This window comes from Phyllostomus discolor, chromosome 14 (assembly GCF_004126475.2).
Source record: "Phyllostomus discolor isolate MPI-MPIP mPhyDis1 chromosome 14, mPhyDis1.pri.v3, whole genome shotgun sequence".
Classification (NCBI taxonomy): domain Eukaryota; kingdom Metazoa; phylum Chordata; class Mammalia; order Chiroptera; family Phyllostomidae; genus Phyllostomus; species Phyllostomus discolor.
In genome coordinates, this window is record NC_040916.2 from 43,975,033 (window position 1) to 43,994,765 (window position 19,733).

The following is a 19,733-nucleotide window of genomic DNA, read 5'->3' on the forward strand; positions in this document are numbered from 1 at the left end:
AGAAGAGAATGTCATAAAACATTAGCCCTTCCTTGGAGTCTTAGAATTTCATAAACCCCAAACCCAGGGTTTCTCACTGGGGGAGACAGGCTGAGCAGTATGAGAAAAGGGAGAGCATGCTTTGAGAATTCTGGACGTATTTTCCAGAAAAGGAACAGGATGAGCATGAAGAGGCGGTTTCCTTCCTCTTTCCTAATCTTGGCTCCAGAAGCCTCAGCAGATTCTCTTTCATGTCTTGCATGTTACAGATGTCACTGGTGCCATCACCTTGGAGATAACATGTGGCTCTTAACAGCTCTGCTCCTTTGGGGTAAGTTGGGCTTGGAGAGGGTCACCAGAAGGGGCAGGCACTGGCTAAGGGGACTGAGGGTTTTCTGTCTTCCTTTGGTAACCTAGGCTAGAACTCAGGAGTGTGGAGACAACTGACTGTATCTGTGCTTCCATGGTTTATTGGTCTTTATTTTATCAAAAGGGTGGGAAGGGAAATTGCAGCAACATTAAGCCTAGAAGCATCATGTCATAATAAAGTCCCAACAATCACCACCTGTAGGCTCTTCCGTACCACTGGTACCTGATTTTGGGAAAGGAGGTAGAGGGAAACTAATAGACCCAAGCTGGCCCCTTAAAGTCTATATTAATTCTGTCTCCCTAATTCTCCCTTTTCTTTTCATTTTCCACGGACAAACTGATGATGTCTCTATTGTTTGGTCGCTTACAGTTCCAGTTGATGGTCAAACAGGTGAGTGATGGCTAACTCAGCTTCTCTTCCTCTGGCATACTCCTGCTTCCAAAAGCTAGGTTTCATTATCCTACAGAAGACAGTATGGGGAGAGGGTAGAAAGGGGGGACATTTGTAAATTATATGAAGTCCCCTATATTCAGAGTACGATTTTGATAATATCCTGGTTTTTAAGGGTTCTCTCTAAGATATTCTAAGTGAGTTCCGACCTCTGCACTTAATGCCTACGTAGCGAGAAGGGGCGAGGGCTGCAAACATGCACAAGGGGCCCGGCTGGGTTTTCCAGTGTGCTCCACACTGGCCGCCTTACAAGAAAGCTGAGTATTTTTTTTTCTCCTCAGAGAGAATCAAGCAGACATTGGGCAGTTCGAGAGTGAGGGGTTTGAATCTTGATTTCCAGTGCAGAGGCTGATTAAGGCTTGAGATGAACCTTCAGAGATAATAGAGCAAATCGACTTCAACCTAGTTGTACCAGTTTAAAACTCTGTTTCATTGTTTATCCCGTTCCATTGGGGGTTTTTGGAGCCCCAAATTGGCAACACCCAGATTTCATAACATGAACAGAGGCCTCTGCAGTCAGGGGTGGGCATCCTTCATGGCTGGATTTGTAGGTTCTCACTTGCTTATTTTTCAGACTAGTCTAAATATATGTTTTTTCCCTAATGCTATCTATAAAACCTCTCTAATTGTTCAGAGCCTTTCCTTTTATGCCACTTATTTTTGTTCCTGTTTTCCTCCCAGCAGACCTTGCAAAGTCAGTGCTCACCTTGCAGCCTCCGTGGGTCAGTGTATTTTCAGAGGAAAATGTAACATTACAGTGTGAGGGAGCCCACCTGCCTTGGGACAGCTCTACACAGTGGTTTCTCAACGGCACAGCCATTCAGACCTCGACCCCCAGCTACAGCATCATTGCGGCCAGTGTCAAAGACATCGGGGAATACAGGTGCCAGACAGGTCTCCTGCTGCCAAGTGACCCCATACAGCTGGAAGTCCACAGAGGTGAGTATGGCATGGAGAGGAGGGCTGGCGTTCACAAGGTCTTCCTTTGCGTTTTCTCCTTTCTGGTTGTCAGGTGTGTGTGTGTGTGTGTGTGTGTGACAGCATATTGATTTGTCTGAGTATGAGTCTCAGCTCTGTGTGCCTACCAGGTCGATAAAGTCAAGATCACCAAAAGATCACATTAGAGTCCTCGAACTGTGCCCCCCAAACACTCAGCTGGGGCAGGTGTGAGTAGGGTATCCAGAGTAAAACTCAGACCCTAGCAGTTTGTCATTATTCCAAGTTACCTAGTTTTGTTTAAAAATTATACCCGCCCATAGTAAATAATACTAATTTGGAGAAATGGACAGTGATGAACAATAAAGTCTCCCTCCCATCCCAAACCCCCAGCCCTGCAGACAGCTTCCACGGACACAAAACTGTTAATAATATAAACTTTAAAAAAAGTGGTTGGTAGAATACTCTATATACTATCCTACACCTTTTATCACCTAAAATACCTGTGAAGGTCTGTTTATATTAATAGAGACCTACCTCATACTTTCAAATGTCTGCCTTATGGCTGTGCTATAATTGATTTAACCACTATCACTAAGCTTCTAGTGTGTTCCCATGCCTTGCTTTTATAAGCAGTGCTGCAATAAACATCTTTGTACATATTATCTGGGGCACATTTCACAGTATATCTGTAGGGTAATATTCTGGACATGGAATTACTGTGAAACTTTATTTTATTTATTTTTAAAATTTATTATTTTGTTTTATTTCTATTACTTATTTTTTTATTTATTTTGTTATTTTTTATTTCATTTCTTTTCTTTCATTCCATGTATTTATTTTATTTATTATTTATTTTATTTTATTAATTTATTTTATTTCTTTCACTTCATTTTATTTATTTACTTACTTATTTATTTAATGTATTTATTTTATTATCTTATTTATTGTTTAATTTATTTTATTTATTTCACCCCATACATTTATTCATTTATTTAATGTGTTTATTTTGTTTTGTTTATTTAATTTTATTAATTTTATTATTTTATTTTATTTTATTATCATTTTAAACTTTGATGAATAGAAGCAGAAAAAAAGCCTACCATCTGCTTAAATCTGTAAGAGGTTTCTACCTACATCAAAAGATGGAGACTGCAATACTCTTTAGGGCAAAATGTTTCATTATTCAGGACAATCATTCAAATGCATTATTTAGTTATTCAGAAGCATTAAGCTAAAACTTCCAAGTAACTGACAGTGCAAAGTGAATCCATCCTGGAGGCGGAATTAGATTTATGTGGACTAGATTGCTTTTGGAGGAAACGTCTTTTAGCTGAGGAAACATCAAGAATCTCAGGGAAATGCTGGCTTTACCCTGTGTCTGTCAGGCCTCTGGGACTCGATTCCTGTGCTAGAGAGGTGAGGGGAGCTGACAACTCTTTTAATGCAAGACTTTGTGTGGTTTGAGCAGTTCCAGTTGGAGGAGGCAGGTCTGACACTGGCTGAAAGCTGATTCGGGGAGCTCCCTCCTAAGGGTGGGCTTAGCCAGCAGGACCACAGCGCAGGGAGCTGGCAGTCGGTCTGCGGCTTGTCCCCCCCCGAAATGCAGAGTGCAGGAGCGGCCCCTGTCAGCAATGGCTGCTGGAGTCTGGTTACAAGTTTGAGCCCAGTTAACCCTAAGGAGTCCTTCTTGGCAGGCATATTCTTTCCCAAGTCAACAATTATCTATTTTTACATGATATTTTAATGTGAATTTTATTGAAGTATAACATACAACAAACCTGAAGTGTACACATCAGTGTATTTTCACAAAGTAAATTGCAGTTAGATAAATAAATGTTTCCAGAGTCACAGAATCTCCTTCCAGCCCATATCTAGTCACTGCCTCCACACTGACTTCCAACACCGTATGTTTTTACCTGTTTTTTTTTTAACTTCATATGAATGGATATAGTATGGTATAGTATGTGCTCTTCGTGTCTGGCTTCCTTTACTCACATCGATTGTAAGATTCATAGATGTTGTAAAGTTGCAGTTAGTCCTCATCACTGTATAATATCCCATGTTGATCCATTTTACTGGACTGTTGGGTTGCTTCCAGTTTGGACCTCTTAGAGACACTCTCACTGTGGACATTCCCATACCTACCTGTCTGTAGGTGCACGCATGTACACGTGTCTGTTGGAATTGCCTAGGAGTGGAATTGCTAGGTCACAGAATACGTACATATTCAGCTTTAGTTTTCCACATCACACTCTCGGTGTGAGAGTTGTGGCTGTCCCTCAGCAACAGCACGTGTTTCCTGTACTTTTCGCTGTAGCCATTCGGATGCATGTGCAGTAGCATCACACTATGGTTTAAATTTGCGTTTTCCTCATGACTAATGATATGGAGTATTTTTTACACTTATTATTTACTTGGATATCCTCTTTTGTAAAGTACCTGCCTAGGTTTTTTGCCAATTTTTAAAAATTGTTTTCTGCCTCTTCCATTTTGACTTGTGGGAGCTCTTAATACATCCTGGATACGAGTCCTTGTTCAAGTGTAGTAAGTATCTTCTGCTCTGTGGCCTGACTTTTTGCTGTCTGAGCATGCCGTTTTCTTTTTCAACAAGCAAAAGCGTTTAATTTCACTACAGTATACTACATCGTTTTTTGGTTGATGTTTTCTATGCCGTATTTAAAGATGTTTGCCACAGTTCGTCAGCAGTGGAGGATTCAATGGCAGGTACACCAGCTCCCAGACACTTCGGTCCATCTGTGTGTGCTGAGACCAAGAAAATACAGCTGGTCTGTGGACCCAGGTCCTAATCCTGTGGTTTAAAATGAGTGTCTCTACCCTACTCCAAGGCAATAAAGACAGGGAGAACAATTTTTGAGTAGAAAACTAATGTCTGCTAAAAGCCACATTCCCCAATCTTTGATATGCAATACTCTTATCTTTTAAGGCTAAATATTTTAAATTTTATTTATAAATTTCTTTCTTTCTTCTACTCATGATTTATTTAGAAGTGTTTTGGGAGAGTGGCTTTTTTTCCCCTTGTCATTGATTTCTACTTTTAGAGAAAGTGTTTTCTCCCCCAAAAAAGTGTTTTTGACATTCTGGTCAGAATTTCTGTTAAATATGATATTTCCTGATATTTGTGGAAAACTGCCTTGTGGTCTGGTATGTGTTCAATTTGTGTAACTGTTGAATGTGCATTTGGAAAGTATGTGAATTTTCTCTGAGGTACAGCATTCTGTGTAAATCCATGAAACTAAGTCTATTACTTGTGTCATTCAAATATTTTATATCATCACTGCATTTTTGGATGCTTTCGGAGGGAGGTTTGTTAAAATCCCCCACCGTGTTTGAGGACTTGTGTGGGCTGTGCAGTCTCTGAGCACCTCTCGGTTGAGAACAGGAACGGGGAGGAAAGAGTGCAGCATCCGAGACCGAGAAGCGTGCTACGCGCAGCACCGGAATGCCTGCCTTCCCCTTAAGTGAGTTTGAGAGGGGGAAGAAGCGCTACTGTCTCTTCTCCGCTTCTGTCCTCTAAGAACCTCATGCTCATTTAGCCAAACCAACTGCCCAGGGAAGGGAAGAAGAAGCATTTTTAGTTACATGTAGAGGTGCCCATCCAAAGTGAGGGCCCGTTTGACTTGGAGCTTGTTGTTACCAGTTGTATCACTAATCTGCACATATGTGAGCATTTCTATTAATTTAGAAGCATAAACATGTCTGGATATGTTTGCCATTTTGTGTGCTTGTCTTAGTATATGTGATCCTATGAGCAAATTAGTCAGGAGTTGAGTGTATCAGTTTTCTATTGCTATGTAACAAATTACCACCGACTTAGCTTCAGACGACATCCATTATCTTTCCACTGGACAGGAGCCTCCGGACGGCTTAGCTAGGTGCTCTGTTGAGGCTGCCATCGGGGTGCTGACTGGACTGTGGTCCTTCCTGCAGCTCTTCTAAGCTCACAGGGTCGTTGGCAGAATCCAGCCCCTTGTGGCTATAAGGCTGAAGTCTCTGCCCGTTGGTGGGCTGTCAGCCGGAGGCCCCCTGCCGCATGCCTCTGTCACGGACCACCTCACAACACATCAGCTCCTGTCTTCAAGGCCAGCAGGAGGCTCAGCCCGGACAGCTAGCAAAGAGGCTTATTTAATGTAACAAAATCCTGGGAGGACATCCCATCAACTTGTCCTATTCTGGTGGCTAGAAGGGGATCAGACAAGGGTGTGACTTACTGGGGTCATCTTAGATTACTACCCACCACATGTGATAAAACCGCTGTCCCAAACAACCTCTAAGATCTGGTCAGGGAAGACGAGAAGGGGCCATGTCCAGGGCTGCTGGTGAAGGTTACTGTCCTTCCCGGCAAAGCTGAGGGGGTTTGAGGAGTGGGAGATAGGCCTCAGACTCAGCAGAGCTCCAGGGTGGGATGTTCGAGGAGAAAGACAAAGCCCCCAGCGTTCAGCTTTGGCTTCCTTGAGGGCACCTGTGCCACTGTACACACGCATTTTGGGTCCCGTTTTCCAGATTGGCTACTACTGCAGGTCTCTAGCAGAGTTGTCACTGAAGGGCAACCTCTGGCATTGAGGTGTCACGGATGGAAGAACAAGAGGATATACAAGGTGCTTTTCTACCACAATGGCACGACCTTTAAGTTTTCTCCTTGGAATCCTGAAGTCACCATTCCGAAAACCAACGTGAGTCACAGTGGCATCTACCACTGCTCAGGCTTGTACGGGAAGCCTAACTTCACATCAGCAGGAGTAAACGTCACTGTTAAAGGTATTGTATCTGAATCGTCACAGAACTGTAGTTTTAAGGACCAGTGAAACCATCCTAAATGATGGCTTCAACTTGCAAATGAAGAAACTGAGAACCTGCCTTCCTGAAGGTCACATGACCAGTGGCTGGGGATTGGGGGGTGGGGTGAGGGGGGACCAGAACTGAGGTTCTCTGGGTCCCAGTCTGTTGCTCTTTCCAGAATACTCTGGTGCCCTGTAAATAAACTCAGGAGTTAACTTCAAGGCCAGGGCATAGTGAGGATCCATTTCATCAATTTTATTTTACTTGCATGAAATAATCACTAAAGCAGGTAGAAAATAACCCACAGAATCCCATAAAAGTTCCACAGCAGGGGTGTCCAACCTGCGGCCCACAGGCTTCACACAGGGGACTTTTTTGCTTATCTGTGGTGCTGGATATCATGAAAACTATGCCCAGACCTATTTTTTTAAAGGTTTTATTTATTTATTTTTAGAGAGGGAAGGGAGGGAGAAAGAGAGAGAGAAACATCAATGTGCCGTTGCTGGGGGCCGTGGCCTGCAACCCAGGCATGTACCCTGACTGGGAATCGAACCTGCGACACTTTGGTTCGCAGCCCACACTCAGTCCACTGAGCTACGCCAGCCAGGGCTGCCCAGACCTATTTTTGATCATCAGTTTTCATTAATGTTTGTGCATTTAATATGTGGCCTCAGACAACTCTTCTTTTTCCTGTGTGGCCCAGAGATGCCAAAAGGCTAGACACGCCTGCTGGAAACAGCAGCCAGGAAGGCATGGGACCTTGGCTATACTTTCTCTTTCATGGACTTCATCTCAGCACTCATAACCACTAGCAGCTTTTTTCCATCTGAAAAAAAAATAGCTAATTCCTATGGGAAAGAAATTATCGTCCCAGATTATCTTTTGAGGCCGGAACACGAGTAATGAGACACTGAACTGGCCAGGGTGTGGGAGTATCCCCTCCTGGCCAAACATCACCCAAAGGCACGGTCGTATAGCAAATAGCATGGTCATTCAGGGCAGCATGAACTGTGGAGAGGACTCTCCCCAGGAGGCTGTGAGCAAGCTGGTAACTATATCTATGAGGAAACCCCAAGAGTGCCTCTCTGCTGGAAGTGGAAAAAATTGGGTTTTATGGATGCACTCTGTGGAGACAGGCTCCCAAAGGGGCTGGGGGAGTATGTCCTCTGCCAAATGAACCTTAACTCTGAAGCAGGCAACTGTCAACTTTTTCTTTAGAGCTGTTTCCAGCCCCGGTGCTGAGAGCATCCTCTTCACTGCCCCTGCTAGAGGGCAAGCCGGTCGACCTGAGCTGTGAGACGAGGTTGCTCCCACACAGCCCTCCTGGGCAGCTCTACTTCTCCTTCTACGTGGCCAACCAGACCCTGGCGAGCAGGACCGCATCCTCTGGCTACCAGCTACGAACAGCTGGGAGAGAAGACTCGGGGTTCTACTGGTGTGAGGCCGCCACAGAAGACGGAGGTGTCATCAAGCGCAGCCCTGAGTTGGAGCTTCGAGTGTTTGGTGAGTGAGGCTGATGGGGCCTGACCGGCACAAGGGAGGACGCTCCCTTGGTGCCAGCGGGACTGTGGTCTGCTCACGGCTTGGGCAGGGAGATGCTATGAACAGGCCTTTCCGCCCTTGATTTGGAACTTCACTGAGCTCCTTGTAAACACCATTACATTTTCTTTCCTTTCCTTTCCTTTCCTTTCCTTTCCTTTCCTTTCCTTTCCTTTCCTTTCCTTTCCTTTCTCTATTTATGTCCTTGTTTTTGTCCTTCCCTCTTTTTTTCTCCTGTGTCTTCCATTCTCCCTCTCTTTTGTTCTCTGTCTCTTCTTCTTATCCCTCCCTCTGCCCCTTCTCTCTCTCACCAACAACTTAATCAGCAATATACTGAGTTCTTCTTATCTAGTATCACAGGTCCTGAGAACCAGGGACCTCGTGTGGCCCATAAAAGCTCCACAGCAGGGGTGTCCAGCCTGCGGCCCGCAGGCCACATGCGGGGACTTTTTTGCTTATCTGTGCTAGTGGATATCATGAAAACTATGTCCAGACCTATTTTTGATCATCAGTTTTCATTAGTGTTCATGTATTTAATATGTGGCCTCAGACAACTCTTCTTTTTCCTGTGTGGCCCAGAGATGCCAAAAGGCTAGACACGCCTGCTGGAAACAGCGGCCAGGAAGGCATGGGACCTTGGCTATACTTTCTGTCCATCTCTCTGGGGAGACGTGGCCTCTCTGGGTCCGCTGCTCTCTGAACGTCTGCTGTCCGAGCGGCTTCCTCTGCTCCAGTTGCATGTGGCCGTTGTCGTGACTCTTTCATGGACTTCATCTCAGCACTCATAACCACTAGCAGCTTTTTTCCGTCTGAAAAAAAAAATAGCTAATTCCTATGGGAAAGAAATCATTCTCCCAGATTATCTTTTGAGGCCGGAACACGAGTAATGAGACACTGAACTGGCCAGGGTGTGGGAGTATCCCCTCCTGGCCAAACATCGCCCAAAGGCATGGTCGTATAGCGAATAAGCAAATAGCGAATAGGTCGTATAGTGAATGGTCATTCAGGGCAGCATGAACTGTGGAGAGGACTCTCCCCAGGAGGCTGTGAGCAAGCTGGTAACTGTATCTATGAGGAAACCCCAAAAGTGCCTCTCTGCGGGAAGTGGAAAAAATTGGGTTTTATGGATGCACTCTGTGGAGACAGGCTCCCAAAGGGGTAGGGGCAGTATGTCTTCTGCCAAATGAACCTTAACTCTGAAGCAGGCAATTGTCAACTTTTTCTTTAGAGCTGTTTCCAGCCCCAGTGCTGAGAGCATCCTCTTCACTGCCCCTGCTAGAGGGCAAGCCGGTCGACCTGAGCTGTGAGACGAGGTTGCTCCCACACAGCCCTCCTGGGCAGCTCTACTTCTCCTTCTACGTGGCCAACCAGACCCTGGCGAGCAGGACCGCATCCTCTGGCTACCAGCTACGAACAGCTGGGAGAGAAGACTCCGGGTTCTACTGGTGTGAGGCCGCCACAGAAGACGGAGGTGTCATCAAGCGCAGCCCTGAGTTGGAGCTTCGAGTGTTCAGTGAGTGAGGCTGATGGGGCCTGACTGGCACAAGGGAGGACGCTCCCTTGGTGCCAGCGGGACTGTGGTCTGCTCACGGCTTGGGCAGGGAGATGCTATGAACAGGCCTTTCCGCCCTTGATTTGGAACTTCACTGAGCTCCTTGTAAACACCATTACATTTTCTTTCTTTTCCTTCCATTTCCTTTCTTCCTTTCCTTTCCTTTCTCTGTTTATGTCCTTGTTTTTGTCCTTCCCTCTTTTTTTCTCCTGTGTCTTCCATTCTCCCTCTCTTTTGTTCTCTGTCTCTTCTTCTTATCCCTCCCTCTGCCCCTTCTCTCTTACCAACAACTTAATCAGCAATATCTAGTATCACAGGTCCTGAGAACCAGGGACCTCATGTGGCAGGCTGGTGAGATGAGGATTCTGAGGGCTGCACACAAATACCTGCCCAGGTGTCTGTATCTGGCTGAGGTGAAGGGACTGTGAGCTCCAGAGCAAAAAACCCCTTGGGGGAAAAACAAGTGTTCATCTTCAGTTCAACTTCATTTCAAGCACTAAGTAGAAATAGCATTTGTCTCTGAAACTAGGGAGAAAGCCCAGCGACAGGGCCCTGGCAGTGAAGGTTTTCTGAGGAACCTGCCCCTTGGCCGTACACCGCAGGGCCCAGTCAGAGCAGCCTGCAGCTCCTTCCTGCCCCCTGATATCACTGGCATCTCCACTGGGGACAGGGATGGCAGGTCCCAGCCAACCATCTCTCCCAAACGTAACCCAGTCAGATGCCCCTGGTTTCTGAAGAGCATTTCTTCTCTCATTTTCTCTCACAGGGCTCCAGTCACCAGCTCCCGCGTGGTTTCATGTCCTGCTCCACCTGGCAGTGGGAATAATGTTTTTGTTGAGCACTGTTTTCTGTGTGATAATATATAAGAAACTGCAGAGAAAGAGAAAGTTGACTTTCGAAATTCCTGTGGACTCTGGTTATGGGAAGAAGGTAATTTCCTTCCGTCGAGAAGACAAACATTTAGAAGAACAGCTGAAATATCAGGAACAAAAACAGCCGCAAGAGACGCCCCAGAAGCCCCAGGAGGAGGGGGAGCAGGAGGAGCAGCTCTGAGGGTGCCCACAAGTCAAGACAGGCCCTGCCCCTTCCTTTCCATGAGCACGGAGCATAAACATCCAAAAGGTAAAAGACGCCAGAGTTGTGAGAGCCACGGCATCCAACTAACCCTTAAATAAAGCAAAGGAATGAGCTGACTTCAATGGAGCAAAACTTGGACATTTGATAATTAGGGATGATTTGATGTGAGACCTTTTGCAAAGCAATTTTTAAAAACTTGAAAATCAAGTCTAACCTAATTATCCTATTGGGTATTTTGAGCAATATTTCTGGGGAAAGGGTAAAAAGGTAAGTGTGTGTATATGTACAAGAGATTAAGGCAGAGACAGAAAGAGAGACAGAGAGAGAGACGGGTTATGAGGGCACAACAGGGAATAAATCGTATAGAACAAAAAGAAGGACACCTGCCTTACAAGTGACTTTTGAGAGGGGACTTCTGGCCAAGATGGAGGCGTAGGTAGACACACTGTGCCTCATCACACAACCAAAAAGAGGACAACAACAATTTAAAAACAAAAAACAACCAGAACTGCCAGAAAATCGAACTGCATGGAAGTCCAACAACCAAGGAGTTAAAGAAAAAACATTCATCCAGACCAGTAGGAGGGGCGAAGACAGGCGACTGGGACCAAGTAGACTTGTGGCAAGGTGGCAGCTGGTGGACCAAGCAAGGTGGCAGATTGTGAATGGGGTGCGCAAGGCTGCAGATGGCTGGCAAGACTTCGGCGGCAGCTGGTGGCGCACACAGTCCCACGTTCGCTCACAGATAAACCAGACGAAACAAAGGGGGAGCAGGACGGACTGCACAACCCAGGGCCCCAGCTTGGGGAAATAGAGCCTCAAACCATTGATTGAAAACACCCATGAGGGTTGAAGTGGCAGCGATACAAACTCCCAGAGTCACAGGAGAATTTGTTAGAGTGACCCACGGGGTCCTAGAACGTACACAAACCCACCCACCTGGAAATCAGCACCAGAAGGGCCCAATTTGCTTGTGGTAGCAAGAGAAGGGACTGAAATTCGGCAGAGAGCAGAGCAAGTGTCATTGTTTCCTCTCGGACCCTTCCCCGACATACAGCCTCACAACCCAGCCACATGGGTTGTCTCACCCGGGGGGAACACCTAAGGCTCTGCCCTTCACTACGTTAGGTAACAGGCACATCAGGACAAAAAAAAATGGCTCAAACGAAAGAACAGATCAAAGCTCCAGAAAAAATACAACTAAGACATGAAGAGGTTGCCAACCTATCAGATGCACAGTTCAAAACACTAATAATCAGGATGCTCACAGAACTGGTTGAATTTGGTTGCAAATTAGATGGAAAAATGAAGGCTACACTAAGTGAAATAAAGGAAAATATACGGAGAACCAATAGTGATGGGAAGGAAACTGGGACTCAAATCAATGGTTTGGACCAAAAGGAAGCAAGAAACAACCAATCAGAAAAGAATGAAGAAACAAGAATTCAAAAATATGAGGAGAGGCTTAGGAACATCCAGGACATCTTTAAACATTCCAGCATCCTAATTATAGGAGTACCAGAAGGAGAAGAGGAAGAGCAACAAGTGGAAAAGTTATTTGAACAAATAATAAAGGAGAACTTCCCCAATCTGGCAAAGGAAATAGACCTCCAGGAAGTTCAGGAAGCTCAGAGAGTCCCAAAGTTGGACCCAAGGAGGAACACACCAAGGCACATATATAATTACACTACCCAACATTAAAATGAAGGAGAGAATTCTAGAAGCAGCAAGAGATAAGGAGACAGTTACCTACAAAGGAGTTCCCATCAGACTGTCAGCTTATTTCTCAAAAGAAACCTTGCAGGCAAGAAGAGGCTGAAAAGAAGTATTCCAAGTCATGAAAAGCAAGGACCTACATCCAAGATTGCTCTATCCAGCAAAGCTTTCATTTAGAATGGAAGGGCAGATAAAGCGCTTCTTAGATAAGGTCAAGTAAGAGGAGTTCGTCATCACCAAGCTCTTATTATATTAAATGTTAAAGGGATTTATCTAAGAAAAAATATGTACAGTAAAACTCACAATTATTAACAACCACACCTAAAAAAAAAACCAGGCAAACAACTAGAACAGGAACAGAACCACAGAAATGGAGATCAGATGGGGGGTTAGCAACAGGGGAGTGGGAGGAGGAGAGAGGGGGAAAAGGTACAGAAAATAAGTAGCATAGATGGTAGGTAAAAAATAGACAGGGGGAGGGTAAGAATAGTATGGGAAATGTAGAAGCCAAAGAACTTGTATGTATGACACATGGACATGAACTAAAGGTGGGGAATGTGGGTGGCAGAGGGTGAGCAGGGTGGAGGGGAGTGAAGGAGAGAAAATGGGACAACTGTAATAGCATAATCAATAAAATATATTTTTTAAAAAAGAAATAAGCCAGGTGGTAAAAGATAAATACCATATGATCTCACCTTTAAATGGAACCTAATCAACAGAACAAACAAATCAAATATGACCAGAGACATTGAAATTAAGGACAATCTGACAGTAACCAGAGGGGAGGTGGGGGTGGGGACAGTGGGGAGAAGGAACTACTATAAAGGACACATGGACAAAACCAAGAGGGAGGGTGGAAGCAAGGGAGGGAGGTGGTTTTGGCTGGGGTGGAGGGAGTGGTGGAGGGAAAATGTAGACTATTGTAATTTAATAATAAAATAATTTTTAAAAATTTAAAAAATGACTTCTGAGAGTCAGTGAAATGGTCTTGCGTCTCTGCATGCTCAGGACGGTTACTTCAGAGCGCTCCTCCTTCAGCGCGCCAGCAGGGGGTGCCCACACACCTCACCATGAGAAGCGGGTGCATTATTTCTACCTTTTCATTTGAGGCTTTTTCATAACCTCTCTGTGTGCAGCGATAACCGGGGATCTTGCTTGACTGTCCTTGTCCCCTGCCCTAAGGAAAAGCAGAAGGTAGCTGCTGCTTTTCTTAATAAATTAATTCCAGATCACCCAGCTTGGCGCTGCAAGGAGCAGCTTCAGGTGGGGAGGGGCAGTGACCTCATAATGCCCGAGCTCTTACCTGTCACCGACTTACTTTACCTTTCTGATTTTCTGGGTGCTCACGAACTAGCTTCAAGATATGTTCCTCTCCCGCTTGGGCTCCGTTTTGGAGACAAAATGTTTCCCTGCTATTCCACAGAACAAGCTGAGGTAAAATTGTCATATATGAATACAACTTTCCCAAAGCTTAGGGAAAAAACCAAAAGGGTATAAACAAAACTAGCAACATACTTCTAGATTATTTGGTTAAAAAAAACGTAGCTTACTGCTACACAGGGACACAGCCCCGCCTAGGCTCTGTTCTGGCTCCACTGGCAGGGGTCACTTTAACACCCGCGCCACCTGAAAGCACCTTCGAGCAACTTGGGACTTGAAGGAGATGGAAAAGCACCTTAGACTGTGGACAATGAGAATGTCCTCTCACCCTCACCTTCAGGAAGCAGTACAATAATTATCATCTCAATAGAAGTCCAGCAACTCCAACACTTTTATGAAATGACGTGATCATATGTAACAGCAGAAGTTTTGTTGATTGCACAGAATGTTCTGTCGTGTGTGGTGGGGAAACAGGGAAAGGAGGGGAGTCGCAGGGATGAGGCCCATGGGACAAGAGGCCCAAAGACACTCTGGAGCGGGACCGTCTGTAGAAGATGCTGGCCCGAGGAACAGGGGCTTAAAGCAGGAAGTGACGTTCACGCCCAGAGCAGAGAGCCCCTCCACCTGCCCGCAGAGGGAGGAGGGTTTCAGGGCAAGGGCTCCCTCGGGTAGAGGGTCAGCGGGGATGTGGGCAGAGGCAGAGCACTAATGACCCGGGCTGAAGCTAAGGCACCACGAAGGGCTTCCCCTCCCCCACTCTCCTGTGCTTCCTCTCCAGACTTTTCCATGCTTGTAATCTTTGTCACAGTTTTTTTTTTCTCATATGTATGTCAATGCTTAAAAAATTCATATGATTATATCAAGTTCTTAATTGAACAATTTGCACATCAGTCTACCCTTATCTCTAGCTTTTATCTGTGCCAGGAACAGGTTCTTGGGTGTCCCCCAAATAGGGGCCTGCCTGCCTATTCCCCAAGCCTGAGGGCTGGGTCTGACCAAGGCCTGGCACCACCTCACACTTTCCCCAGGTGGGTGCGCAGGCCTGAAATTTTTCTCCAGGGGTAGGGGTCCTGTCCTTGCCCCTTGGCCCTGTACATTTAAGGGTTTGCTCCTCTTTATTCTTACTCCATCTGGAACTGGAGACACAGGCCACATGTGGTTGTTGAGCACTTTATGGCTAGTGTGACTGAGGAACTAAATTTTTAATTTTGCTTAATTAATTTGAACTTAAATAGTCCCATGTGGCTAGTGGCTACCATACCAATCGAAAGGATGGAAGTGATCCCAATTATACCTTTATTCAACTAAGCAGACCGGTCTCTACAGAAGCTTCAATGGATTCTGGATACAACTGCAAGCTCAGCTAAGTGGTAGCCACAATCATAAGCTGCCGTGCCAGATGTGGTAGCTCTACTAGAGAAAATTACTGTGGCCTCAGGCACTTGGTATGTGACCAGTGATGTGCATTCTTTCCTGTCTGAATCACAAGTTTGTATTCACGTGGAATATACAGTATACAATATACAGTTTTGTCCCAGAGCTAAGCCAACTCGCCCTCATCTCCGTCATCCCGCAGAACTGCATATTAATCCATTACAACAATGGCATTATGCTCATCAGACCAGACAAGCAGGAAGTGGCACCGGCATGCTGGAGAAACTCAGTGCTCCAGAGGGTGGGAGATAAACTCGGAAAGATTCAGGGAGCTGCCACACCCGTAAGTCCAGGAGTCAGGGCCTGGCCTCAAAACCATATTGTTGCACCCTATCCCCCCCTACCTCAAAGAAATCACAGCACTTGGTGGGCCTTTCCAGGCTTTACAAGCAGAATATTCCCTGTGTGAGGATCCTTCGTGGGCCCATATCAGGGAACGTTGGGAGGCTGCCAGCCTTGACCAGGACCTGGAGCCCCGAAGAGTGTAGAGATGCAGGTGTGCCTGAAACAGCTCCAGCTCTGTGCCTGCAACTTCATTTCATTTTTAAATTCCATGCTTTGACCTCTGACCCACCTCAGAGCCTTCTGGTTGGTGATTATCTGTGCTCCTTAAAATGGAGCCATAAACATTTTTATTGCTAATGCTCGGAATGGCAGGGCCACCAAACTGGTGATAGTATTGGTTATAAGCATTGTCTATCACAAGACCACCAGGAAGTATGGCATGTACTGCACTCTTGGTTCCTTTGTCTTCTCAATCATTAGTACCTGAGTTATACTACTAAAAAAAAAAAAAAAGTACGGTAACAGGAGTCTGTAGTGAAGAATCTGTGCAGACTGCTGGGTCATCTGTTCTGTTCCAACCCAATATTCCTACAAGTAAATCACTCTATAGTGAATTGTATGAGAGTCTATGGAGTTGCCTTCTTTGTGTGTCACTCTTAACATATCTTCTCATTACGGTGGCCATTACACCTTTGCCCCACCACGGGACAAAGGGGCTTTCAGTAGGCCAAAGCTGGAATGCAGCAAGCCTCTACCACTTGGGCCAAAGAACGCAGCAAACCTTGTGGCACTGGGAGTATCGGCGGAGAGAAAAGGTCCTGCATAGCGTCTGGCAAGAGCTAGCTGGAGAATCACAGTGCGAGCCCCCTGTGATCCCAGAGTGAGGCTGTGCCATCTGCAACGGAGATGCCTTTTGAAAAACAACTTTTAGTGTGCTTTTGGGCCCTGGTAGGGACAGAGAAGTTGTTTTGTTTGGCTTTGTTTTGTTTTGTTTTGTTTTGAATCACTAGGTGACGATGAGGACAGAACCACCCATCACGAGCTAGGTATAGTCAGATCTTCCAAGTCATTAGGTCAGTGTGGCCCAGTGACAATTTTACAAAAATAGTACTTTTGAGACCAGGCAGGACAAGAAGGCACAAACTGTATGAGCAGGTAGCTCAGGCACCCACGGCACCCACCAGCACCTTTGGTTACATGAGTATCCCTTATGACCAGCTGAAAGGGGAGAAAAAAAGCTTGAAATGGACCAATCAATATGAGGCTGCAAGTTGAAAATGTGCAGCAACTCACAGGAGGCCTTTAAAGGTATTGGTGAGTAAAGTCATCCCAGTTGGCAGGGTTTCAGGTGGCGACCTGAGTCACCCACTTTGTGCACACAGAGAAATCACCCCAGGTGAGACTATATCCAGACTCCAGGCAGGGACAAACGCCCTGATTGACTGATCGAGGCACCTAGGAGGAAGATTAGAAAAGTAAGAACAGGGAGGTCCGTGGTGGAAACATGGGGGGGTGGGGGGCGCACAGGGCAGTGGGCATGAAGTGTGAAGATCTTTTATCACCCATTAAGCAGAGAACATCTCCCAAGTAAGAGACACTCGGTGCAATGCAAACAGAAGCAGACCAGCCACAGTGGCAGAGAGAGAGACTACACGTGGCCCAGCGTCATGGACTCTCACCACGGCTCATGCAGCTAGTGCTGCTGCCAAATGTTCAACCTGCCAGGAGCAGAGACCAAGGCTGAGCCTCTGCTGGGATTCTATACCTCGAGAATACCACTGGCTGCATGGTATCCCATTGGCTACACTGGGCCCCCTCCATCCTGGCAGGGCCATCGGGTTTTTTTCTCACAGGAATCAACATGTACTCCAGGTATGGGTTGCCTTTCCTCTCCCACCCCCGGCTCAGAGAGCACACTCTCCAGGGCCTTTTGGAGTGCCTGATCCTCAGGCATGGACTCCTGCACTGCAGAGCATGTAACCAGGCCAGCAGGAGTGAAAGTGCAGGACGGCTGTGACCGCTGGACTTGGGCAGATCATATACCGCACTACCCAGAAACTGCTGACTGGCAGGCCTAGGAGAGTTGGACAGCCTGCCGAAGGAACAACTGGAAGATACAATGGAGGTGCAACTCTCCAAGATGCCTTATATTCACTGTGACCCCAGTAGAAAGAATATGTGGGTCCAGGAACCATGGAGTGGAAGGGCGAGTCCACTTACTGTTGCTCTTCACCAAGAGCAACACAGTAAAGTGAAGACTTGAAATTTATGCCCTGGCTGGTGTGGCTCAGTGGATTGAGCCCTGGCCTGTGAGCAAAAGGGGCGCTGGATGAATTACCGGTTGGGGCACATGCCTGGATTTCGGGCTGGGTCCCCATGGCGGCGGGGGGGGGGGGGGGGGGGGGGGGGGCATGTGAGAGGGAAAGCCACACACTGATGTTTCTTTCTCCTTCTCCTCCCCTCTCTCTAAAAATAAATAAATAAAGTACTTTTTAAAATCAAGGTCAGGGTTTAGAATTTCACCAGTTAGCAGTAGAAGCAAACTGCTTGAGGGAATCAAGGTCCAAATCATCAACTTCCTCATGCACTCTTTCATTATACTGCACGGCCTAAGAATGTGCCTGCGGTAAATGTTCGAAACTGGTTCTCCTTTCCCACCTACACTTTCCCACATACCCTTCTCCCAGTTTACAAAAGAAGGGCATATCTCTCACCCATCCCACTCATGATACATCACCCTGAGAGTAAAGGAAAAAAAAATCTGAGTGTACCAAAGACACAAAGGCACTGTAAGCCAGAGGTAAACTTTTGTGTCTTTTTTTATCTTTTACTCATGGGTGTTAGGGGCAAAGCTATGTGTTAGAAGTGGATACACTGGCCCATGTTGAGATGTTCTGAGTCCTGGTACATAGTAGAGGTAGGGCAGAATTTACAACAACTTTCATTTCAAGACCTTCCCTCTTCCTTATACTATAACCAAAAAGCGCTTGGCTGTGGAGGAAGAGTCATAAGAGCAAAGCAAAGAGAGGGTAAGTAAGAAATACTGATAACCACACCTTACTTTATCTAGGCAACAAACTTATGCATAGCTCTATACCTGATCTACTCGTCCGTGAATCCGGCTGCATCACAATAGGCTAGGGTACATCTTCAAGTAAAAGGAGTACATTGAAGATAAGTTGGTGTTTTATATTTTCTCAAATAATTGAGAAGAAATCATTTCATTTATTTACCCCCGCCCGCTCCCCCCCAAAACCGAATATTATAAACCCATTGAGTATTCATAGTTTTCTTAGTTCTCAAATTTGCTTGCCACTCATCGATCATAAATATTCTATTGTAATAGAATGGAATTTTGTACATATTCTATTGTAAATAGAATAGAATATTGTAAATCAGGTACTTAAGAAAGTCATTAATACATTTTTTTTTTAGCTCCACAGTTAACTAGCGGTTGGAACCTGGCTGCGAGATGGACAGGCCACTGCGGTAGCTCTCTGACCTGTGTCCCGCGGAAGGCCGCTGGCGCCACCCTGTGGTCGGCACATTGAGACCTGAGCTTGCCGAGGAGGCCGCTGCGGCGCGTGCGCGAGGACGCAGCGGCCCGAAGCTGACTGGTGCGCCCTCTGCGCAACCTCCCCCAAGACCCTAAGAGAAATTCTTGCTTCCTCCGAGCGCGCGGGGGCAAGAAACGGGTGCTAGAGTGCGTTGGCAGCATCTGCTGTGCGGGCAGAGGAAAGCGAGAGGTCATGTGTGTCCTCTTCCTTCCGGTACCGAAAAGAGCTTCCAACTCTGAGCAGCCCCCCAAATCTTGCCCTAATTGTTTACTCCGCCTGGCCAGTGTGAGAAGCCGGCTCCTGAGTGGGCTGAGTGGGCAGCAGAAGGAAGGAAACCTCGCGGGAAACCACAGGCAATGGCCGCGGCCTCCCGGAACCGCGGAACCACGCAGCTGAAAAGCCCCAACCTAGGCCAGGGCCGGGGGCAAGGGGGTGGGGGAGTGGGGGGTGAGTTGGTGGCGGGGTCGGGGGTGGGGGGGGCCGGGCTGAGGGCGGGAGGGACCCGACCAGCCGTCTCACGCAGGGGCTGCTGGGAGGTGCAGAGAGAGAGGGAGGACCGCTCAGCCGGGCCTCTGCCGAAGCCGGGCCTGGGTGATTGCCGCTAGGGACCAGGTGCGGGACCCGGGCCCTGGGCCCTCGGGGTGGGACTACAGAAAGA

The 19,733-nt window shown here is 46.6% G+C and overlaps 1 protein-coding gene and 1 long non-coding RNA gene across 4 annotated transcripts; one reads left to right on the forward strand and one right to left on the reverse strand.

Annotated features, from left to right (window-relative positions):
- Window positions 1-236: 236 nt before the first annotated feature.
- Window positions 237-10,955, forward strand: FCGR1A (Fc fragment of IgG receptor Ia). Of its 3 annotated transcripts, none has more exons than XM_036015257.1 (6): window positions 237-310; window positions 719-739; window positions 1,481-1,738; window positions 6,260-6,514; window positions 7,754-8,038; window positions 10,393-10,955. In XM_036015257.1, exons 1-6 carry the CDS (start codon window positions 280-282, stop codon window positions 10,677-10,679), a joined length of 1,137 nt encoding a protein of 378 aa, XP_035871150.1. In that variant the 5' UTR covers window positions 237-279; the 3' UTR covers window positions 10,680-10,955. The 3 variants fall into 3 exon arrangements, with proteins under 3 accessions (XP_035871150.1, XP_035871151.1, XP_028358894.1); XM_036015258.1 differs by lacking the exon at window positions 7,754-8,038 and adding an exon at window positions 9,303-9,587; XM_028503093.2 differs by having other exon boundaries at window positions 1,484-1,738.
- A 7,364-nt stretch (window positions 10,956-18,319) lies between these two features.
- Window positions 18,320-19,493, reverse strand: LOC118498156. Its single transcript, XR_004900677.1, has 2 exons — window positions 18,616-19,493; window positions 18,320-18,509 (listed from the first exon to the last, which is right to left on the reverse strand). It is a non-coding gene; the product is annotated as an uncharacterized LOC118498156 (long non-coding RNA).
- Window positions 19,494-19,733: the final 240 nt, after the last annotated feature.

Bases quoted from the DNA above. Each gene is read 5' to 3' on its own strand.
- FCGR1A (XM_036015257.1), top strand. From the start codon at position 280: ATGTGGCTCTTAACAGCTCTGCTCCTTTGGG. The intron at 311-718 runs GTAAGTTGGGCT...GGTCGCTTACAG, and splicing joins AACAGCTCTGCTCCTTTGGG to TTCCAGTTGATGGTCAAACA. The intron at 8,039-10,392 runs GTGAGTGAGGCT...TTTCTCTCACAG, and splicing joins GTTGGAGCTTCGAGTGTTTG to GGCTCCAGTCACCAGCTCCC.